At 41.4% G+C, this 17,084-nt stretch overlaps 1 protein-coding gene across 1 annotated transcript; it reads left to right on the top strand.

Moving 5' to 3' along the window:
- The first annotated feature begins 103 nt into the window (after positions 1-103).
- LOC308119332 (cleavage and polyadenylation specificity factor subunit 3) lies at positions 104-16,883 on the top strand. Its single transcript, XM_080479280.1, has 18 exons — positions 104-299; positions 381-444; positions 556-653; positions 1,098-1,226; positions 1,316-1,493; positions 1,583-1,672; positions 1,778-1,928; positions 2,065-2,240; positions 2,546-2,704; positions 2,800-2,946; positions 3,028-3,180; positions 10,907-11,015; positions 11,978-12,076; positions 13,048-13,142; positions 13,236-13,323; positions 15,248-15,314; positions 15,422-15,518; positions 15,604-16,883. Exons 1-18 carry the CDS (start codon positions 229-231, stop codon positions 15,703-15,705), a joined length of 2,073 nt encoding a protein of 690 aa, XP_080335406.1. The 5' UTR covers positions 104-228; the 3' UTR covers positions 15,706-16,883.
- Positions 16,884-17,084: the final 201 nt, after the last annotated feature.

The following is a 17,084-nucleotide window of genomic DNA, read 5'->3' as shown; positions in this document are numbered from 1 at the left end:
ACTTCTTTTATATTTGAATTCTGTACATTGGATTATTAGAAATGTTTGACTCAGTAGCTTCGTTTGTTATGTTGATTCCACTCGGAGTTATTTTGCAGCAGCTACCGGAAGTAGGTCCGTCCTCACAGTCCGCCGGTCTGATTCATTCTGCAGGTTAGATAGAAAACAAAATGTTGATTTAATAATGTATCAATTCGCTACCACGGGTTTTGTATTAATTTAGATGACATGGCTGCAAAACGTAAAGTGGACGTGATTGTTCCTGCGGAGGAAAGTGACCAGCTGCTCATCCGGCCACTGTGAGATCTTCATCTGATTCTGATCAGCTCCACATCAGATCTGTGTTCTTATAACCAATGTGTTTAAATGTTTTGTTGCAGTGGAGCTGGACAGGAGGTCGGGAGGTCATGTATTATCCTGGAGTTCAAAGGGAGAAAAATTATGGTAATTATGAAGTAAAGTTCAATACTGGCCTGGTACTTTTTTCTTCCTGGAAATACAAGATACTTCTATAAAATTAAATAAGCGACTGAATAGCAATTGTTGCTCCTACAGCTGGACTGTGGTATCCACCCCGGCTTGGAGGGGATGGATGCTCTCCCTTACATTGACCTGATTGACCCAGCAGAGATAGACCTGCTGCTCATCAGCCAGTGAGTCCTCCTCTTTTCTTTCTTTTTAAATGTTCAACTGTGAACAATCAAAATATTTAAGAGACAAAACCCCAAAGCATTCAAACACACTTCTGTTAATCTCTGATGCATGTTTTGTTATTTTCACACTTTTGGAAAATAAAAACAAAAAGGCGAGGGCCACCAAAGAACATTGCCTCTGTCATATCCTTTGGCGACTCACTGACCCAGCCGCTCTCCGGCCACACTTGGGCATAAGGGGTCATAAGTAGGTTGGGAGAGCCAGAGTCTGCCGCCCTGACACGATCATTTAAACTCTGACCAGACCCGTGTCTGCACTGGGGGAGGGTCTAAAACCTGATTGAAACGTTTAAAAAGTTGGTGGGATTGGAGATGTTCTTGAAGCTGCCGATGACAATAATAAAGATTCAGTATATCCTGTGAAATTGATCTGTTTCTTATCAGTTTCCACCTGGATCACTGTGGAGCTCTGCCCTGGTTCCTGCAAAAGACGAGCTTTAAAGGACGGACCTTCATGACTCACGCCACTAAAGCCATCTACCGCTGGCTGCTGTCCGACTACGTCAAAGTCAGGTCGGAGAGAGGTCTGCACTTTTATAATATCCTTTTTTAAAGTGTAGCTAACAATGATTTTGTTTTGTGTGCATGTGTTAAAACTGCAGCAACATCTCTGCCGACGACATGTTGTACACGGAGACCGACCTGGAGGAGAGCATGGACAAGATTGAGACCATCAACTTCCACGAAGTCAAAGAAGTGGCTGGAATCAAGTTCTGGTGCTACCATGCTGGTCACGTGCTGGGAGCTGCCATGTTTATGATCGAGATAGCTGGAGTCAAAGTACGAGTTTTATAAACTGTAGAAAAAAAAGACCTTCATATGTGAGAGCTTCATTACTTTACTTATATTCCTTTTCATTCCGTTGAAAGCTGCTCTACACAGGAGATTTCTCCCGACAAGAGGACAGACACCTGATGGCTGCTGAGATCCCCAGTGTTAAACCCGACATCCTAATCATAGTATGATGACAGCAAAATACTTTTTTTATGTGTAATAATCACCCTTTTCTAGTGAAGCTTAACATCCTCATTGCCTGATCCAGACTTCTTCTTTTCTTCCTGCAGGAGTCGACCTACGGCACTCACATCCATGAGAAGAGGGAGGAGCGAGAAGCTCGCTTCTGTAACACGGTCCACGATATCGTCAACAGAGAGGGGCGATGTTTGATCCCTGTGTTCGCTCTGGGACGAGCTCAGGAGCTGCTGCTTATCTTAGGTCAGACATCATGTCTCAATCAGTCACAACTGTTAATGATCCGCATCTTGTCTGAAACTTCACTTTTAAGGCTTATTTTTAATTGCATTTCACCCACAAGTGTTCAATGAAGTGTCTGTTGGATGTTTCTGTGCAGATGAATACTGGCAGAATCACCCGGAGCTCCACGACATCCCAATCTATTACGCGTCGTCTCTGGCCAAGAAGTGCATGGCTGTTTACCAGACTTATGTCAACGCCATGAACGACAAAATCCGCAAGGCCATAAACATCAACAATCCTTTTGTCTTCAAGCACATCAGCAACCTCAAGGTGGAGACTGTGAATATGTGTAGATTGTGTTGATGCTTTCCTCCTACCTGTGTGTGTGTGTGTGTGTGTGTGTGTGTGTGTGTGTGTGTGTGTGTGTGTGTGTGTGTGTGTGTGTGTGTGTGTGTGTGTGTGTGTGTGTGTGTGTGTGTGTGTGTGTGTGTGTGTGTGCGTGCGTGCGTGCGTGCGTGCGTGCGTGCGTGCGTGCGTGCGTGCGTGCGTGCGTGCGTGCGTGCGTGTGTTTGACTACTGAACTGAAAGGAGTTTAACAGTCATGCAGTGTGTGTAACGTGCCGTCTGTCCTGCAGAGCATGGATCACTTTGACGACATCGGCCCCAGCGTGGTGATGGCGTCTCCAGGGATGATGCAGAGCGGACTCTCCAGAGAGCTCTTTGAGAGCTGGTGCACTGACAAGAGGAACGGCGTGATCATCGCTGGATACTGCGTGGAGGGCACGCTGGCCAAGGTCGGGGCAGGACGCCACAGCCGGAGGAAAACTACAAAACAAAATGTGTTTGATGGAAACTTCTCCAGATCCTGATGATCATGTTGTGTGTGCAGCACATCATGTCGGAGCCGGAGGAGATCACCACCATGTCCGGACAGAAGCTGCAGCTGAAGATGTCGGTGGACTACATCTCCTTCTCTGCACACACCGACTACCAGCAGACCAGCGAGTTCATCAGGGCGCTCAAGCCGCCCCATGTGGTGAGCGGAGGAAAACACCCTGCAGCTCAAAGCGCTCAAGCGGTCTTTCACCACTGATACTGATCAATGTCTTGTCCTCAGATCCTGGTGCACGGGGAGCAGAACGAGATGGCCCGTCTGAAGGCTGCACTGATCCGAGAGTACGAGGACAACGACCAGGTTCACATCGAGGTCCACAACCCACGAAACACTGAGGCCGTCACTCTCAACTTCAGAGGAGAGAAACTGGCCAAGGTCAGGACGTGTGCAGCGCAGTGTCGGCATGAACTCTGTGTAACCGTCAGACATTGTGCTCAATGTGTTCAATACTTTGACCTCAAGCAGCAGCTCAAATCATCATCTGAAGTCACGAAGGACAAACATTTAACTTTCAAAACGGCTATAAAATTAATACAGATGCTGAGATTTTTTTCAATTAACTTGAGTGATCCAAATCCGAACACTAAAAATAATCAGGATCATTTAACCATTTAAACGCCAGTTTGATTATATGAAGCAGATTTGTTTACAAAAAATAGTATACACAAATATTGAAATATCTTATATACAACAAACGTTGGGAGGCTGGCGGATGCTTAAAGCCCCTTTGGGTTCTGATGTTATTAACATGGCCAGTCGTACATACATCAGGCATTCTTACACTGTGGGTGAACAGTAAGAGGCAATGTGCAGCAATGTCCAGTTTACCGAATGTAATTGACTTCAGTCCCCTTGCTAAAAGAGCTCCCAGTGAAAATGAATCTGTCTATGAACCATAAAAAATGTGCAAACAATCAATGTACAAGTTCTTTAAACAGGGTTCTCCAACTATCTTTTTATTTGTACCTTTCACAAACATATTGATCCAAAACAAAAGAGAAAAACGGCTAAACTGAGAACAGGAGGTACAGGGCGTGGTCACAATACCGAACACGTATTTTTTGCCATATTCATTTCCAAATTTATTTCGAGCTACACAACAAAGGCATAAAAGCCAGAAAAAAATACAATAAAAGAAAAAATAATATCAACACTCTAGCTTGAAAAGGAGTGGGAAGAAGACAAGCTTATTAACTCCCACCCCTGTTCATAAACTTAAATAATAATGATAATGTGGCTGCTACAATAACACTGTTAAAATAAAACAGAAAATAAAACAACAACAAAAACAGCCATGACATATAGTCTATTAGATAATGTAAGATATTACTAATACAATATAATCACTTAGTTATTTCTTGTTACTGAATTACATGTTATATCCTCTTACAATAATAACAACCATAATGATAAAAATTAATGATACCAATAACAATAACAATAATAACAACTGCAATAGTATAATAGTAATAACAACAATAGACTTCATCATTAGCTAGATCTGACCATTAAAGTATTAAAGTATACATCACTTTTGTAACATCCATTAGTAATCAAGTGCCCGTATCCTCCTTCTGGTATTTTGACCATACTATTTTTTTATATCTTGATTTGAATGCCATATAAAATCCAATTAATTTAAGCTTCCTGATATTGCGTTAAAGTCAGAGATCTAAAGGTATTGTGATATCTTGTGAAGACATCTTTCTTATTTTTTAGTGTGTTTTACATCCAATGAAGCACATGATGACTGTGATTATAAAGACTTTATTAACACCCCACTACAACGACAACAGTGGTCGAACAGAGCAAAAATACTTGGTTACTGTACTGTACTTGTATTGATTGAATCCAGGAGTGTTGTTGGGGGTCTCTTGAGTTTGTAGGCCAGCACTGTCTGTTTTGATTTTAATCGAAATAGAGCCATAGAATCCTGAAGACCCTTAAAAACCTGAATAGTTTGGTGCAACTTTCATCACTTCATCCAAACCGTCTAGAATTTAGGAAAGAAATCTCCTGAGCTTCTGGCCTTAGTGTCTGTTAATGTCACATCTTCACATGCAACTTTAAACTTATGACATTAAAGTTGCAGGTAACTGGGAAACCTAAAGGCTGGAGTAAATGAAGCTTCGCCATGATACATTTGAATTCCTGTAAAGAATGAACTCATCAACGAGCCATTTCATTCTACGTGACGCAAAACAACAAGAAATCACAAAGTGAATGTACTCACGTGGTTTCCAGTGCCCAGGTTGTCCTGGAAGGAGAAGACACTGCAGGCGTCCTGCATTTCTGTGACAAAGGAAGAGGACTGAATACAAAATGTAGCATGGTGTAAAATCAATAGGTAACGAAATGACAAATAGATAAATGTTTCAGGAAAACACCAGCAGGTGGAGCGTGGAGTTCTGTGAGGTTGGTGGAAACTTGAGTTACAACAACTTTTCTGTTTGCAGCAAACACACCCCCGACTCTCCGTAGCAGATGAAGTTTGATCTTCTCTTGGAAATACGTCGGATCAGTTGATTTAATTTGATTTCAACGTTTGAGGAAGGCCTCAGTAGCTTCTCCATAACCTTGAGACAGCCATTCAGGATCTGGCAGAGTGTTAGTACGTACAAAGTATGAAGTTGTTCAAACATATTTAAGTTATTAGTTAAAAAAAAAACATGATATGTATCAATAGTCTCTCACCATCCCATCTATTTCCTGGATGTTGTCCACATAAGCTTTGTGATCGCTTCTATTTTGGGTCTGATCCAGGTCCTGCATTAGCCGGAGAAGCAATAAGACCATCTTTCACCATTTTCCTTTTCAATTCTGTTTATTGAATTTTCACATATAAAAGCAGCAATTAGTTATACATATCTTTTACCATTTTAAATAAACCTCAGAGATACAATTTCTCATTTTTAAACTTCACCTGTTTCTTCTGGAGATCCTGAAGCTCTTGTCCCCATCATGTTTTGCTCCCTGTTTCTTTGTGGAGACTTTTAAACTCTCCTGGCTCACTGCCAACATTAGCCAGAGGAGAGGCCAGCAAGAAACAACTCATTCAGTAAGACGAAGCAGCCCTGCACCTGGAAACCTCAATAAATAGAATCTGCAGACTCACTGTCGTTCCTCAGTATCTGATCTGTGGTCAGACGATGTAGTGGGCATCACGGCTTGTGGAAGAGGAGCTGGTAAATAAATATGGAACTGCATCCCCATCATGAGCCTGCCATGGGTGTCACATTGCGTTGCCACGTCTGGCAGAACAAACTTGTTGTATTCATCTTTCGCACTTTTGCTCCTTGCAGTATTATAGTGGTGCAGTAGATTTCGGTAGAAATGTTTGAGTCGAAGTTGTCGTCATATTCAGGAGTTGTTTTCCCTCGTCCCTGCACACCGTTGCTCCACACGTTGGCTGTTGATGAGTCCAGCACTGCCGGGCTCCAGCTAGATGTCTCTAAGGACATCCTGTCGTCTTCGCTGCTGCTCAGTCAGAGCAAAATGCTCCGATGCTCCAGTGCCAGGTCTGTGGTCGGCGTGGGCTCACCGGGCTTGTCATCACACTCCTTGTATCTGGTCTCTCTTGGAACTAGAAGCATCGGAAACACATTGATTACATGTGCATTCCTTGGATCGCTGACTGTGGGAGTTCTGCGGGGAGTTTTTAATTTGCCCCGAAGTACTTCATTATCTTTTCCACACCGCGGTCTCTCAGGTGGAACATCGTCATGTCGTGTTTCATCCTGTTGGATGTGACCTCGACTCTCCGGAACAGGAGCCTTTATACAGCAGAGAGGTGCCACTCAGCAGTGGCTTTGTGTTTGTATGCAGGATTGTCTTCGAACAAAGACAATACCAGCTGTTCTGTTTGCTGTCTTATGGAGTCACAACCCTTCCCGCTGTAGTACGACACCTGTGGCTCGTATGCAGACACATAAACGTAGTCGCTGGTCCACCGGCAGTCAGCTGGACAGAGACTCTGGACACTGACTCAGCTTCTGCCTCTTTCTGCAGCTTTTCCAGACTGATCTTGTTCTCCCCTCCAAACCATTCATTTTGAACTATCGTCTCTGACCGTCACGGGGTTGTTGACTGCACGGAGGCAGTACGGTAAAGATTTCAAAAAGCAGCATTGACGCTGGTCGACCTCGCACTTCAGTCTTCATGTGGGTCCCCAAGGGTTTTTACTCGTGTGGATGAGTGTTGCTGGACCAAAAAAACGTTTTTGCCACTGCAAACACACCATTCTGCATGTCCATTCCAAATAGTTTTCCTTGGAGACTGTTTAAAAAAAATTGGTATGCTTTTCCCGTAAATGGGTTTTAGAATTATTCCTGTTTAATTGCAAGTTGCAATGTGGACGTGGGTCCAGTGTGAGCTCCTCAGGGCCTCGGTGGTGCTGTGAATGTCATCCGGTTGTGTTTGAGGAGCATCGGGGGCATCTGGGAGGTTTACAGGGGCTTTTCCATGTGGGCGGGGGCAACAGGTTGCTGATGTGACTGTGTGTTTCAGAAATGGAGCTCTGTTCATGTTAGTTATGTGGCAATAACAGCAAAGAAAGTGCGTAGATTTTCTGCATCCCAGGTCATGCTTTGCTATTGTAAACTCTGAAAAAAAGGGGAATAACAACACAATTACAAGTTACACACTTAGTTTAAGCACATCGTGCTCCAAATGTGGGGACAATCTCAATTTTTGCATTTTCTGAATAATCAACTAAAGGAAGAAATCTGTGGCTCATAAAAGCATGAGCAGTGACATGGTTCTCTATGGGGGCATTATTGGAGCAAAACTATTTGTCTGCAATCTGCAGAAGTTCTCAAAAATCTGTCTGTAATTAGGTTTCCAAAAGTGTAAAAAAAAAATAATAATCTGCTAATCTGTATTAAAATGTGTACATGTAATTAGATTTGTCATTGCGTACGAAGATATTCAGTTGAAAAGTCGAGGCATTCGGCTTCAAGTGCTTAAAATACAGATGGATCGCCTGCGACGACTCGAGCTGCTTCACAATTGGCTCTTTTTCCCACGTGTCTTTTGCTGCACGTCTGCCTTGTCAGCATTAAGGCTCGTTGAATTCTCATTCTTTGCGACATGTTAAATAAAAGGAAGGTTTAAAAAAAAAGGGCTGCAACAATTTTTTTTATTTTTCAAAGTTGAATATTCTATTGATTAGAATAGTTGAGGACAGTCAGATGGGACTGAATATTGTGACATGATCTGTCTTTTCCAAAGCTGAACAAAGTGTTTTGTTATTACATCGAGGTCTTCAGTTCAGTGTCGGTGAGGAGTAATGTTCAGTAATGTTCTTAAAAATGTCACAAACTAATGACTACTTCTACCAATGATTAATACTCTAAACGATCTTGTTTTTGCCAGATCAACTCTGGATGCATTGTTCTTTTCTATAGTGCAGACTTTACTAGTAATTCATATATGACTGCAGATGCCATTAGTAATACTCACCGACAACAAAGTTTGTTGATTGTTGAGGCTCGTGTTCTTCTGCTAACCCTCCGTCATACATTTAACACTCTTAATTTATAATTCTGTCGATTATACGGTATGTTACACCATACCAATGTTTTTTCTGGAAATATAGGCCTGGAGAGTAAGAGACAACCCATTGTGTGAGTACTTCTACTTTTATTTAAGTATATATTCTGCTGGCTATCTGTACTTGTACCTGAAGCACTGAGCTTCAGTACTTCCTCCATCACTGCTGGTTCCAGTTGAGTAGGATGCATTTCATTGATCCTTTTCCTGCGAGTGTCCCGTCCAGAGAAAACATACAGTCCCCTTGGGTTTCCACAGCCGATTCATGCACATCCTTCCAAAAAGATTTTAACTTTCTACATTCCCAGAAAATATAATCGACCCTATACATGTTTTATCGTGATGAATTCTCCGGGAAGAATTCGGAAAAATCTTGCTTCGGCAAACGTATATCCTGTACTGTATTTAAACTTGTGATTGTGTTCCATAATTTTAATCACAAGACAGTTTGGTGACGGCATTCTGACAGAGTCCCACTGGTCTTCGTTAAGTTTGTGTCCTAAATCCGTTTGCCACATGCCCCGAGGAGGTCGAAGAGGAGCGACGACAAACTAACAGAGCTGTAGATTACAGAGATTGTTCCTTTTAGTCATGTGGAATTCAATCAAATTTTCTCAAAACTTGTCCTATTCAAGAGTCAATCGTCCTGTTTTGGGATTTTTAATTCTGACCCGAAGTCTGCAAAGGATGTGAAAGTGCCTTTGGTAAACAGATGTTGGGTTTGGTGCATTTCAAGCTCTTTCCACTTTGTAACGAGGGATTTGTTTCGAGCATGGCGGACCCAAAAACAGACTCGACGCAAAAATAGCGTGCGGAGGCGAAGGTGTCCACTGGGCAGAATCCAAAATATGATCAGAGGTCAAATCACACAAGAAGTGCTGGCCGTCGGTGCACCAGGCAAACTAGACCATCGGGCAAGGCACGCATGATGGGAGGAGGAATTTATACTGGGGAAGGGAGGAGACACAGGTGAATCACATCAAGGTAATTGATACAATTGGAAACGTGAGGCGAGACACACATGAGCAGCAGTGTCTTGACGTCACAAGCAAGGTCACGTGACGAGACAGGCTTCATGGGGGAACAGGAGGAAGAGGAGGAGACTGACAGGTCGATGGGTTAAAGGAAAAAGTCGGCAAGCCTGGAGACTTTGTCGGACACGCCACAAAACTTCTTTACGACCCGCCAAGCCCGCACGGTGTGGTAGATTACATAGGTTGTAGTTTTAGTACATTTGTTTTGTTGATAAAGGGGTAGCAATGTGATAGAGGTTGGAAAGCAAAGCAAAGCTCTTCTATTTCTGTCCAGTGAATGTTACCACATTTAAGCGTCCAACTAATCAAACCTTTTGTTTGGACCTGTTCAATTGTGTGTAAGTGTGGAATTCTTCCAGATAAAAGAGGTTACTATTTTATTTGTTGATTTAAGAACACACTTTTCCTGAGAGCCCCGGCGAGCTCAGTTGGTAGAGCATGAGACTCTCAAGGTAGGGGGTTCATGTCCCACGCCGGGCGCCACCTTCCCGTGGGCTCACCACCTGCAGGAAAGGTTCTTAATGGGTGCAATGTGATCTGGGTGACAGTGCATGAAATAGGGAACGTTTTCTCTGATTTTTTTTTATTTCAAATTTTTTTTTTTTAATGGTGGAACATAATATAATTTATATAGTTTCTATCAGTCTTGGAGAAGAATTCAACTCTAAATATTTGAAGCTATTTGGACACCAGCTGGAAGGCAATTGATGGAAGACAGAAATATGGATATATTTTCTTTCAGAGCTCAAAACCTGGTTCTGACAAATTTAGTGGCAGGGTGGCCTGGTTCCACATGACTCATTCATACTGTCTTTATCCCGTTTATATATTTATGTGAAGCTTGTCGCTGCTGAACTTTCTTGTTTGGTTCTTTTTCTTATTCTGTTTTTGTACCTTTGAAATTTTCAGCTCCACGTAGGAAATATTTCCTCACACGGACAATGAAAGTATATTTTAACCTGTCTTATCACATCCTGACAATCAGGAGACACACAGAGGAAGGAGCAGAGTCACCAGGGCCGACACTGAGAGTTTGGACCTGAACCGGTCCAGTGCTCTGCCCATTGCCCACCCACTGCTGTTGCATTAAAATGTTCTGGTCCACCGTGTCAAAAGCAGCAGTTAGATCTAAAAGCACTAGAACATCACAATCACCAGAGTCGGTATCTAAAAAGATATCATTAAAAACTATTAAATGCAAAATCAGCCATTTTGTAATGTTCGGGCTCAATCACTGACAATAAAAATTATACTTCATATATACTTCATATATACTTCATACTTCGTTATGACGTCATTATGGGCTTGTGCATGAAGTGTTGGTCATTTCTTATCGATAAAACATTGAATAATACTGTACTGAAATTATATTATTTCACATTTCCAGTGGCAAAACTTTCACATCAGATTAACAGATATTTATTTTACATATTTCACAATTGATGTGACTTGAAGACGGTGTCAGTAACGACGCTGGAAGGTTAAAGCAGCCTGACAACGGTCTCTCCTCCTCTCAGGTGATGGGATCTCTGGCTGATAAGAAGTGTGTTCAGGGTCAGAGAGTCTCAGGCATTCTGGTGAAGAAGAACTTCAACTACCACATCCTCAACCCCTCCGACCTCTCCAGTGAGTGACGTGTACGGCCTCACAAACATCCCACCTCAAGCTCACTGTTATTGTGCACACCAAAAAACATACAATGAGGAAGAAATTGAATTTTAAAAAAACATTAAGTCCGATCTGCTTCATTCCTGCTGCAGGCTGTTGTTTTAAATTTAGGACCATGTATAAATAAACCAGTCAAACTTTATTTAAATAACATACTGCATGCAGATTAATACAATTTAAAGTGAAGAAATAAATCTCAATACAAGACAATCATATGCAACAAAGCTGAATTTTAAAGACCTGAAGACAATGAAAATAAATTGATGAAACGAATAAATGAGGTAAAAGTGATACCTGATGGAATATAATAGGTTTTATTTGACGACTTCCAAAATGCTATACATTCTCTCTTCACAATGTAATAATATCTACTTTTCTAATAATTGGTCACATGTTTCAGTGGTTGTTCCAAAAGCTTAATAAAGTGAATGTTTATCCAGTGTTTTTTTTATCTTCAAAATATAGCAAATGGTCCTTTTTAAAAATACTATATATATTTTCTTTTCTATATATGTTTGTTTTGTGTTGTGTTGTGTTACTATATAGAATTCAAATGATCCTGATTGTGTATTAGAATCTCTTTTAAAATTGACATCTAGTTTTGACCAACTGAAGTTATTAGTTCATTAACAGTTTGAAAAATGAGCTGATGTGGTTTTATTCGTGCTCGAATGAACAAGGCCATAGTTCTGACGATTAAATTTTATATGATGGAGACACACTTTCCACTTGGTAACTGCAATGCAACATTTTGTGAGAAAAAGAAATGTTTTGTAAAAACAACAGTTATAACAAAAGGACTTAATGAAATGGAAAGTTTATTATATTTTGTTGAGTTAATGTGTGTGTGTGTGTGTGTGTGTGTGTGTGTGTGTGTGTGTGTGTGTGTGTGTGTGTGTGTGTGTGTGTGTGTCCTGCAGCATACACCGAGCTGGCGATGAGCACAGTGAAGCAGACCCAGGCCGTCCCGTTCACTGGACCGTACTCTCTCCTCGTCTGCCACCTCAGAAACCTCACAGGTACTTCCTGCCACGAGTGACCAGAGAAACGTCCTCAACAACCTCGAAATCATGTGACCTTTACACTCTGACTGCTTGGTTCTACAACAGATTCAGCTACTTTGATGGGAAGAAACAAAGTTTTACCAGCAGTTTACAAGATCTACTGTTTATATAAATATTCGTAAGTTTAGAAGATAGTTGGATAAACTTAAATATTACAGGTCCACTTGATACAGCTTTTTAACAATGACACATAGATGTCAGAGGTCCAACAACGTTGTAGTCAAATTGTATTTCACCAAATCCAGGCTTGGTCCAGTCAGTGTAAAAGTCCCTCTAGTGAGCTCGACAGAGAACAGGCTGTTTCTGTGTCTGTACCTTTAAATGCTCATTGAAATTTAATGTCGCGTTTGTGTGGAGAAAAAAATGGTGCCTGCTTGTAATTTTAGAGGTCAGAGCTCATCTACCTGTGAGAGGGTCAAAGTGAGTATCCTCTACCTGAGGGAGTGGTTATTTCCCCACATGACATCATGAAGGGAAAATCTCTGAATGGCCTGTATGAGCACATGTTCACTTAAAAAGTGGAGCAAGCAAAGTGAGGAAGAATACAGACTTTCTTCACTTCTGGGGACTCATACGCAGACCCACACGTTAGTATAATTTGTGACCTTTAAAGGACATATCTGAAACTATTCCCTCTTGAGTCATTATAACAGTTTTCTGAGTTGAAAATTAGATGAAACATTAAAACAACTTTGAAAAATAGAAACTCACTCAAAATACCCAGTTGAAATTTTCCATCACCATTAAGATCTTAATTTGGAGTGTGTGTGTGTGTGTGTGTGTGTGTGTGTGTGTGTGTGTGTGTGTGTGTGTGTGTGTGTGTGTGTGTGTGTGTGTGTGTGTGTGTGTGTGTGTGTGTGTGTGTGTGTGTGTGTGTGTGTGTGTGTGTGTGTGTGTGTGTGTGTGTGTGTGTGTGTGTGTGTCAGGTGACGTGGAGGAGCTGGATGGGACAGAGAAGAGCACCCTGAGGATCTTTAAGAACATCACTCTGGTCCACGAGGCGGGCATGGTGCTGCTGGAGGTGAGGAGCTGCTGAACCCTCCATGTTGACTGAGCGTTGTTTGCTATTCTTCTGTTGTGTTACTGGACGCGGTGTGTTTCCCTCCTGTTCCAGTGGATCGCCAACCCTCTGAACGACTTGTACGCTGACGCCGTCACCACTGTGGTGCTGGAGGTGCAGTCCAACCCCAAGGCTCAGAAGGGTACGCTCGTGTTCTAGTGATCTGCTCTGTATTTTTTACAGTTTTTGGCCAGGATCCGATTTTTTTGTTTTTTTGTTTTGTTGTTTTGCGTGATCGTTCACATTACATTTTAAACTCGACCTCTATCAGACTGCCGTATGGACGTGATCGGACCCTACATTTCTGGGTCCCAGAGCGCAGAAGACGCTGTCGATAGAAGTAAATATGGATGGCACGCAGGTCAGCACCAGGGTTGCCAGACATGACTCACTGTGTCCAATCAAACAACGTAAAACTCACTTACCTCAATAAAAACCAGCCCAAATATCAGCCTGTGTAGGAATCATGTTAAACTATTTTATGGGTAGTAAAGAACATGCCATGAACACGCAAATGCACGAAATAAACAAAAGTTAAAAGGTAAGAGAATTTGGCTCCCTAATTGGGGGGATACCCACCATATCTGGCAACACTGGTCAGCGCGTGTGGATCCATTTTCAAGTGGTTGTTATATACGAGCCCAGAGGATCTAGACATGAGGAGATAAAGCAGGATGAGGTAAAAAGAGCCCAGCTTTTAATATTTTGGCAGAACCACTTCCTCCTGCGTTTATCCGTGTTGTCACTCACACGTTAATGACGAGGCAGTCGGTATGTAGGAAAATATGCGAATTGGTACCACATGTGATCGAGGGCTGGGTCTCGTGTGAGAAAATCTGAATTGGGTCGCATTTCCCTGCAGTGTGAACGAGGCCTAAGTGACCTCTCATGTCCCAGTGACAATTCCTCTGACGACCACCGGGGGGCCGCGGCTCACACCTTTGAATCACTGCACTAAAAAATTCTTTCAACTTGATTTGTGATAAAGGCTCCCTGGCTAAAGAGGATTGATTAATAGATGATAATAGATATGATGTAATGAGTTTCAGTCAGCTGCTCTGTGGTTTGTTATTCTCTAGTAAGCTTACTGAAACAGCGCCACCCACAGGGGCCAGTTCACCAAAATCCATTACTTTTCTTCTTCTGTTGTGTTTATATGAAAGGGAGGAGTCATTCATTAAAAAAATAGTCACTTTAGTGGAATAAAGTTGTGTTTTAATGAACATTTAGAATTTAGTCAAACCCGTTGATATACATTTTGTAGCCTGTAGGTTTATTCTTGTAATAGAGAAAATGTCCACTTTATATCCACACTGAACAAAAATAAATAAAATAAACATTTTTGTTTTTGCTCCCATTTTTAAAATTTAATAAAACGAAGGACACTTAAAAAATGTGCAGTTTTAGATCTTTGAGTTTCGCTCATGAAGAATCGGAGACAAAACCAAAATACTATGTTTATTAATTTTTTTCAGTGTATATCTGATAACAATCATGCTAATTTTATTGACTGTACTGTTTGTTTGGGAAACATCCTTTATACCTATATGTTTTAATCCAAGTAAAATTAGTTGGATGCTAATAAACTGAGTAGAATTTAAGCAGCGTAACAGAAGTTGACTACAAATGTCTGGTTTTCCTTCACTCTTTTTATCCTGTATATTTATCTTTGTTGTACTTTGAATTAATAAGTTACAACAAGCCACATTATTGTAATATAGTAGTATTTTTTAAGTACTTTAATAGTATTTTTGCTTTAAATTTTCCCAAGAAAGTAATTTCCCAAGAAACTCCTAAGCACACGCTCAATCTCAAAAATCAAACCTCTTCATCGACGTTTTACACCGTTAACAGACAAAATTTGTGCTTTATATCTACACTGGTTTATCAATTTGTTCTTTCTTCAATAGACTTTGTTTTCACTTTAAACCAACATATTCTTTACCGGTGAATTTAACTGAATGCCTTTTGAGAGATTTTAACAACAGTACTTTTGCTTCTTATTGGCTGGAAGTTCTCTATTTAAACAAACTATTTAAACAATTCAGTTTGTGTTTGGTTTCCAGTGATGGAGACTCAGAGTGCCACGATGGACATGGATGTGTTCCACGCTCGGCTGGAGGTCATGCTGCAGTGAGAGCCGTCACAAACGCACGCCGGCACGCCAATGAGCGTAAAACGCTGAGGATGTGATTCAGTCACTGGAGAGTACTGATGATTTTGTGTTTCTTCTCGGTCAGGGACATGTTCGGAGTGGAATGTGTTGAGTTAAGCGACGGTAAAAACATCTCGGTGACGGTGGACGGGAAGAGCATCCACATCTCCCTGGAAACGCGGGTGAGGCACTTTTAGTCCCCGACAATAGGACGTCTACCGCGTGAAACGTTGGGTTGTGTTTCTGACTCCTCGCCCCTGTGTGCAGTCTGTGTGCTGCGAGGACGAATGCACAGAAGACGACTCGCTGAGAGAGATGGTGGAGCTGGCGGTGCAGCGGCTCTACGACGCCCTGAACCCTGTCGTGTGACCGCACAGGGGCGCGTGTGTGTGTGTGTGTGTGTGTGTGTGTGTGTGTGTGTGTGTGTGTGTGTGTGTGTGTGTGTACACTCAGACTTGGTCATCAGACTCTGGAAGCAGTTTTTTTTACGTGAAGGAGGCACTTTTTGGTGTAAAAACAAAATAAGCTATGTGATCTTTTGGAAATGGATTCTTTGTCATGTAAGCACTTTAAGTTGTATTTTTTAAGTTAAATGTCTTCATGTAGCTTCACTGAAGAGCAGGCGTCAACTCATTCGGGCGTCAACTCATTCAGCCCAGTTTGATCTTAATGGGGTCAGAAAAAGAATCCTGTTGTTGAATCAGCATCTTGATCTGAGTGATTGAGTTGAATGGATCATCGTGGCAGAAGAGAAGCGCTCACTAACACAGATTTAGACACATTTGTGTGCAATATTGAAGAGGAATGAGCGTTTTATGTACATAGAAAAGTATTTGAATCTTCGTGTTTAGCTCATGAAAAATGGGTGCAAAAAGTGTAGTTTGTATTTTTGTCCAGTGTAAAAAAATCTAAGGGGCATAAAAGCCTACAAAAGGGACAACTCCACATTTTATCTTGATTTTAGTTCAAATCAGTATGAATACTTTCTGAAAATGTTCACATAAGTGAACTTTTCCCATACTCTAAAAGCATTAGAAATGTTTTACGGAGTATAGGTGTAATTTAAATACTGTTTACCACAGTGTTTCTCTCCAGATCCAGTTGCTTCCTTCAGCATGGAATCAGTTTTAAGGCCTCCCGAGGAGCATTTCTGCCATCTGCTGTTCAGTCCTGGGTCTCACTGTTGTGTTTTCTACCCACCTGTAGGATCTGCAGAGCAATTACTTCTTGAAAAATTGCAACAGATGTCAATTTGTCATTTACAGCGTGTGCATGGTCACGTTTGACCGGCTGGTGGGCTGCTTTTGGCCCACAGGCTTTATATTTGACCCCCCCCTGCTGTAGTTTACGCTGGAGGTGAGTTTATTAGTAATCTGCACTGACTTGTGTTGACTGTTTACTGTGAAATGAAATGTGAATGTTCTAATGTTGTGTATTTATCGTTTTACGGTTTAAATGTGAAATCTGTTTTAATGAGTCCAGTATGGTGAATGTTACGTTGGTGCTGATGAAAATTAAAAGACTCAAAAAGAACATTTGTCCCACTCAGCAGTGAGTTTCATGACTTATTTATTTGTCTGGAAGCTTCATCTCTGGCTTCACATTTGTATATATATATATATATATATATAAAATTTTTTTTTACAATAAATATAGGCAAAGGCACATTCTTTTCATCTCAATCATCTGAACACAACTGTTCAGTTGATGCACAAGTTCTTTATAATTTACTTACATTGCTATAAACA

This window comes from Lipophrys pholis, assembly GCF_963383615.2.
Source record: "Lipophrys pholis genome assembly, chromosome: 14".
NCBI lineage: Eukaryota > Metazoa > Chordata > Actinopteri > Blenniiformes > Blenniidae > Lipophrys > Lipophrys pholis.
The sequence above is the reverse complement of the archived record's forward strand: the minus strand, read 5'-3'. Positions and strand labels throughout refer to the sequence as shown.

Bases quoted from the DNA above. Each gene is read 5' to 3' on its own strand.
- LOC308119332 (XM_080479280.1), top strand. From the start codon at position 229: ATGGCTGCAAAACGTAAAGTGGACGTGATTGTTCCTGCGGAGGAAAGT. The intron at 445-555 runs GTAATTATGAAG...TTGCTCCTACAG, and splicing joins TCAAAGGGAGAAAAATTATG to CTGGACTGTGGTATCCACCC. The intron at 654-1,097 runs GTGAGTCCTCCT...GTTTCTTATCAG, and splicing joins GACCTGCTGCTCATCAGCCA to TTTCCACCTGGATCACTGTG.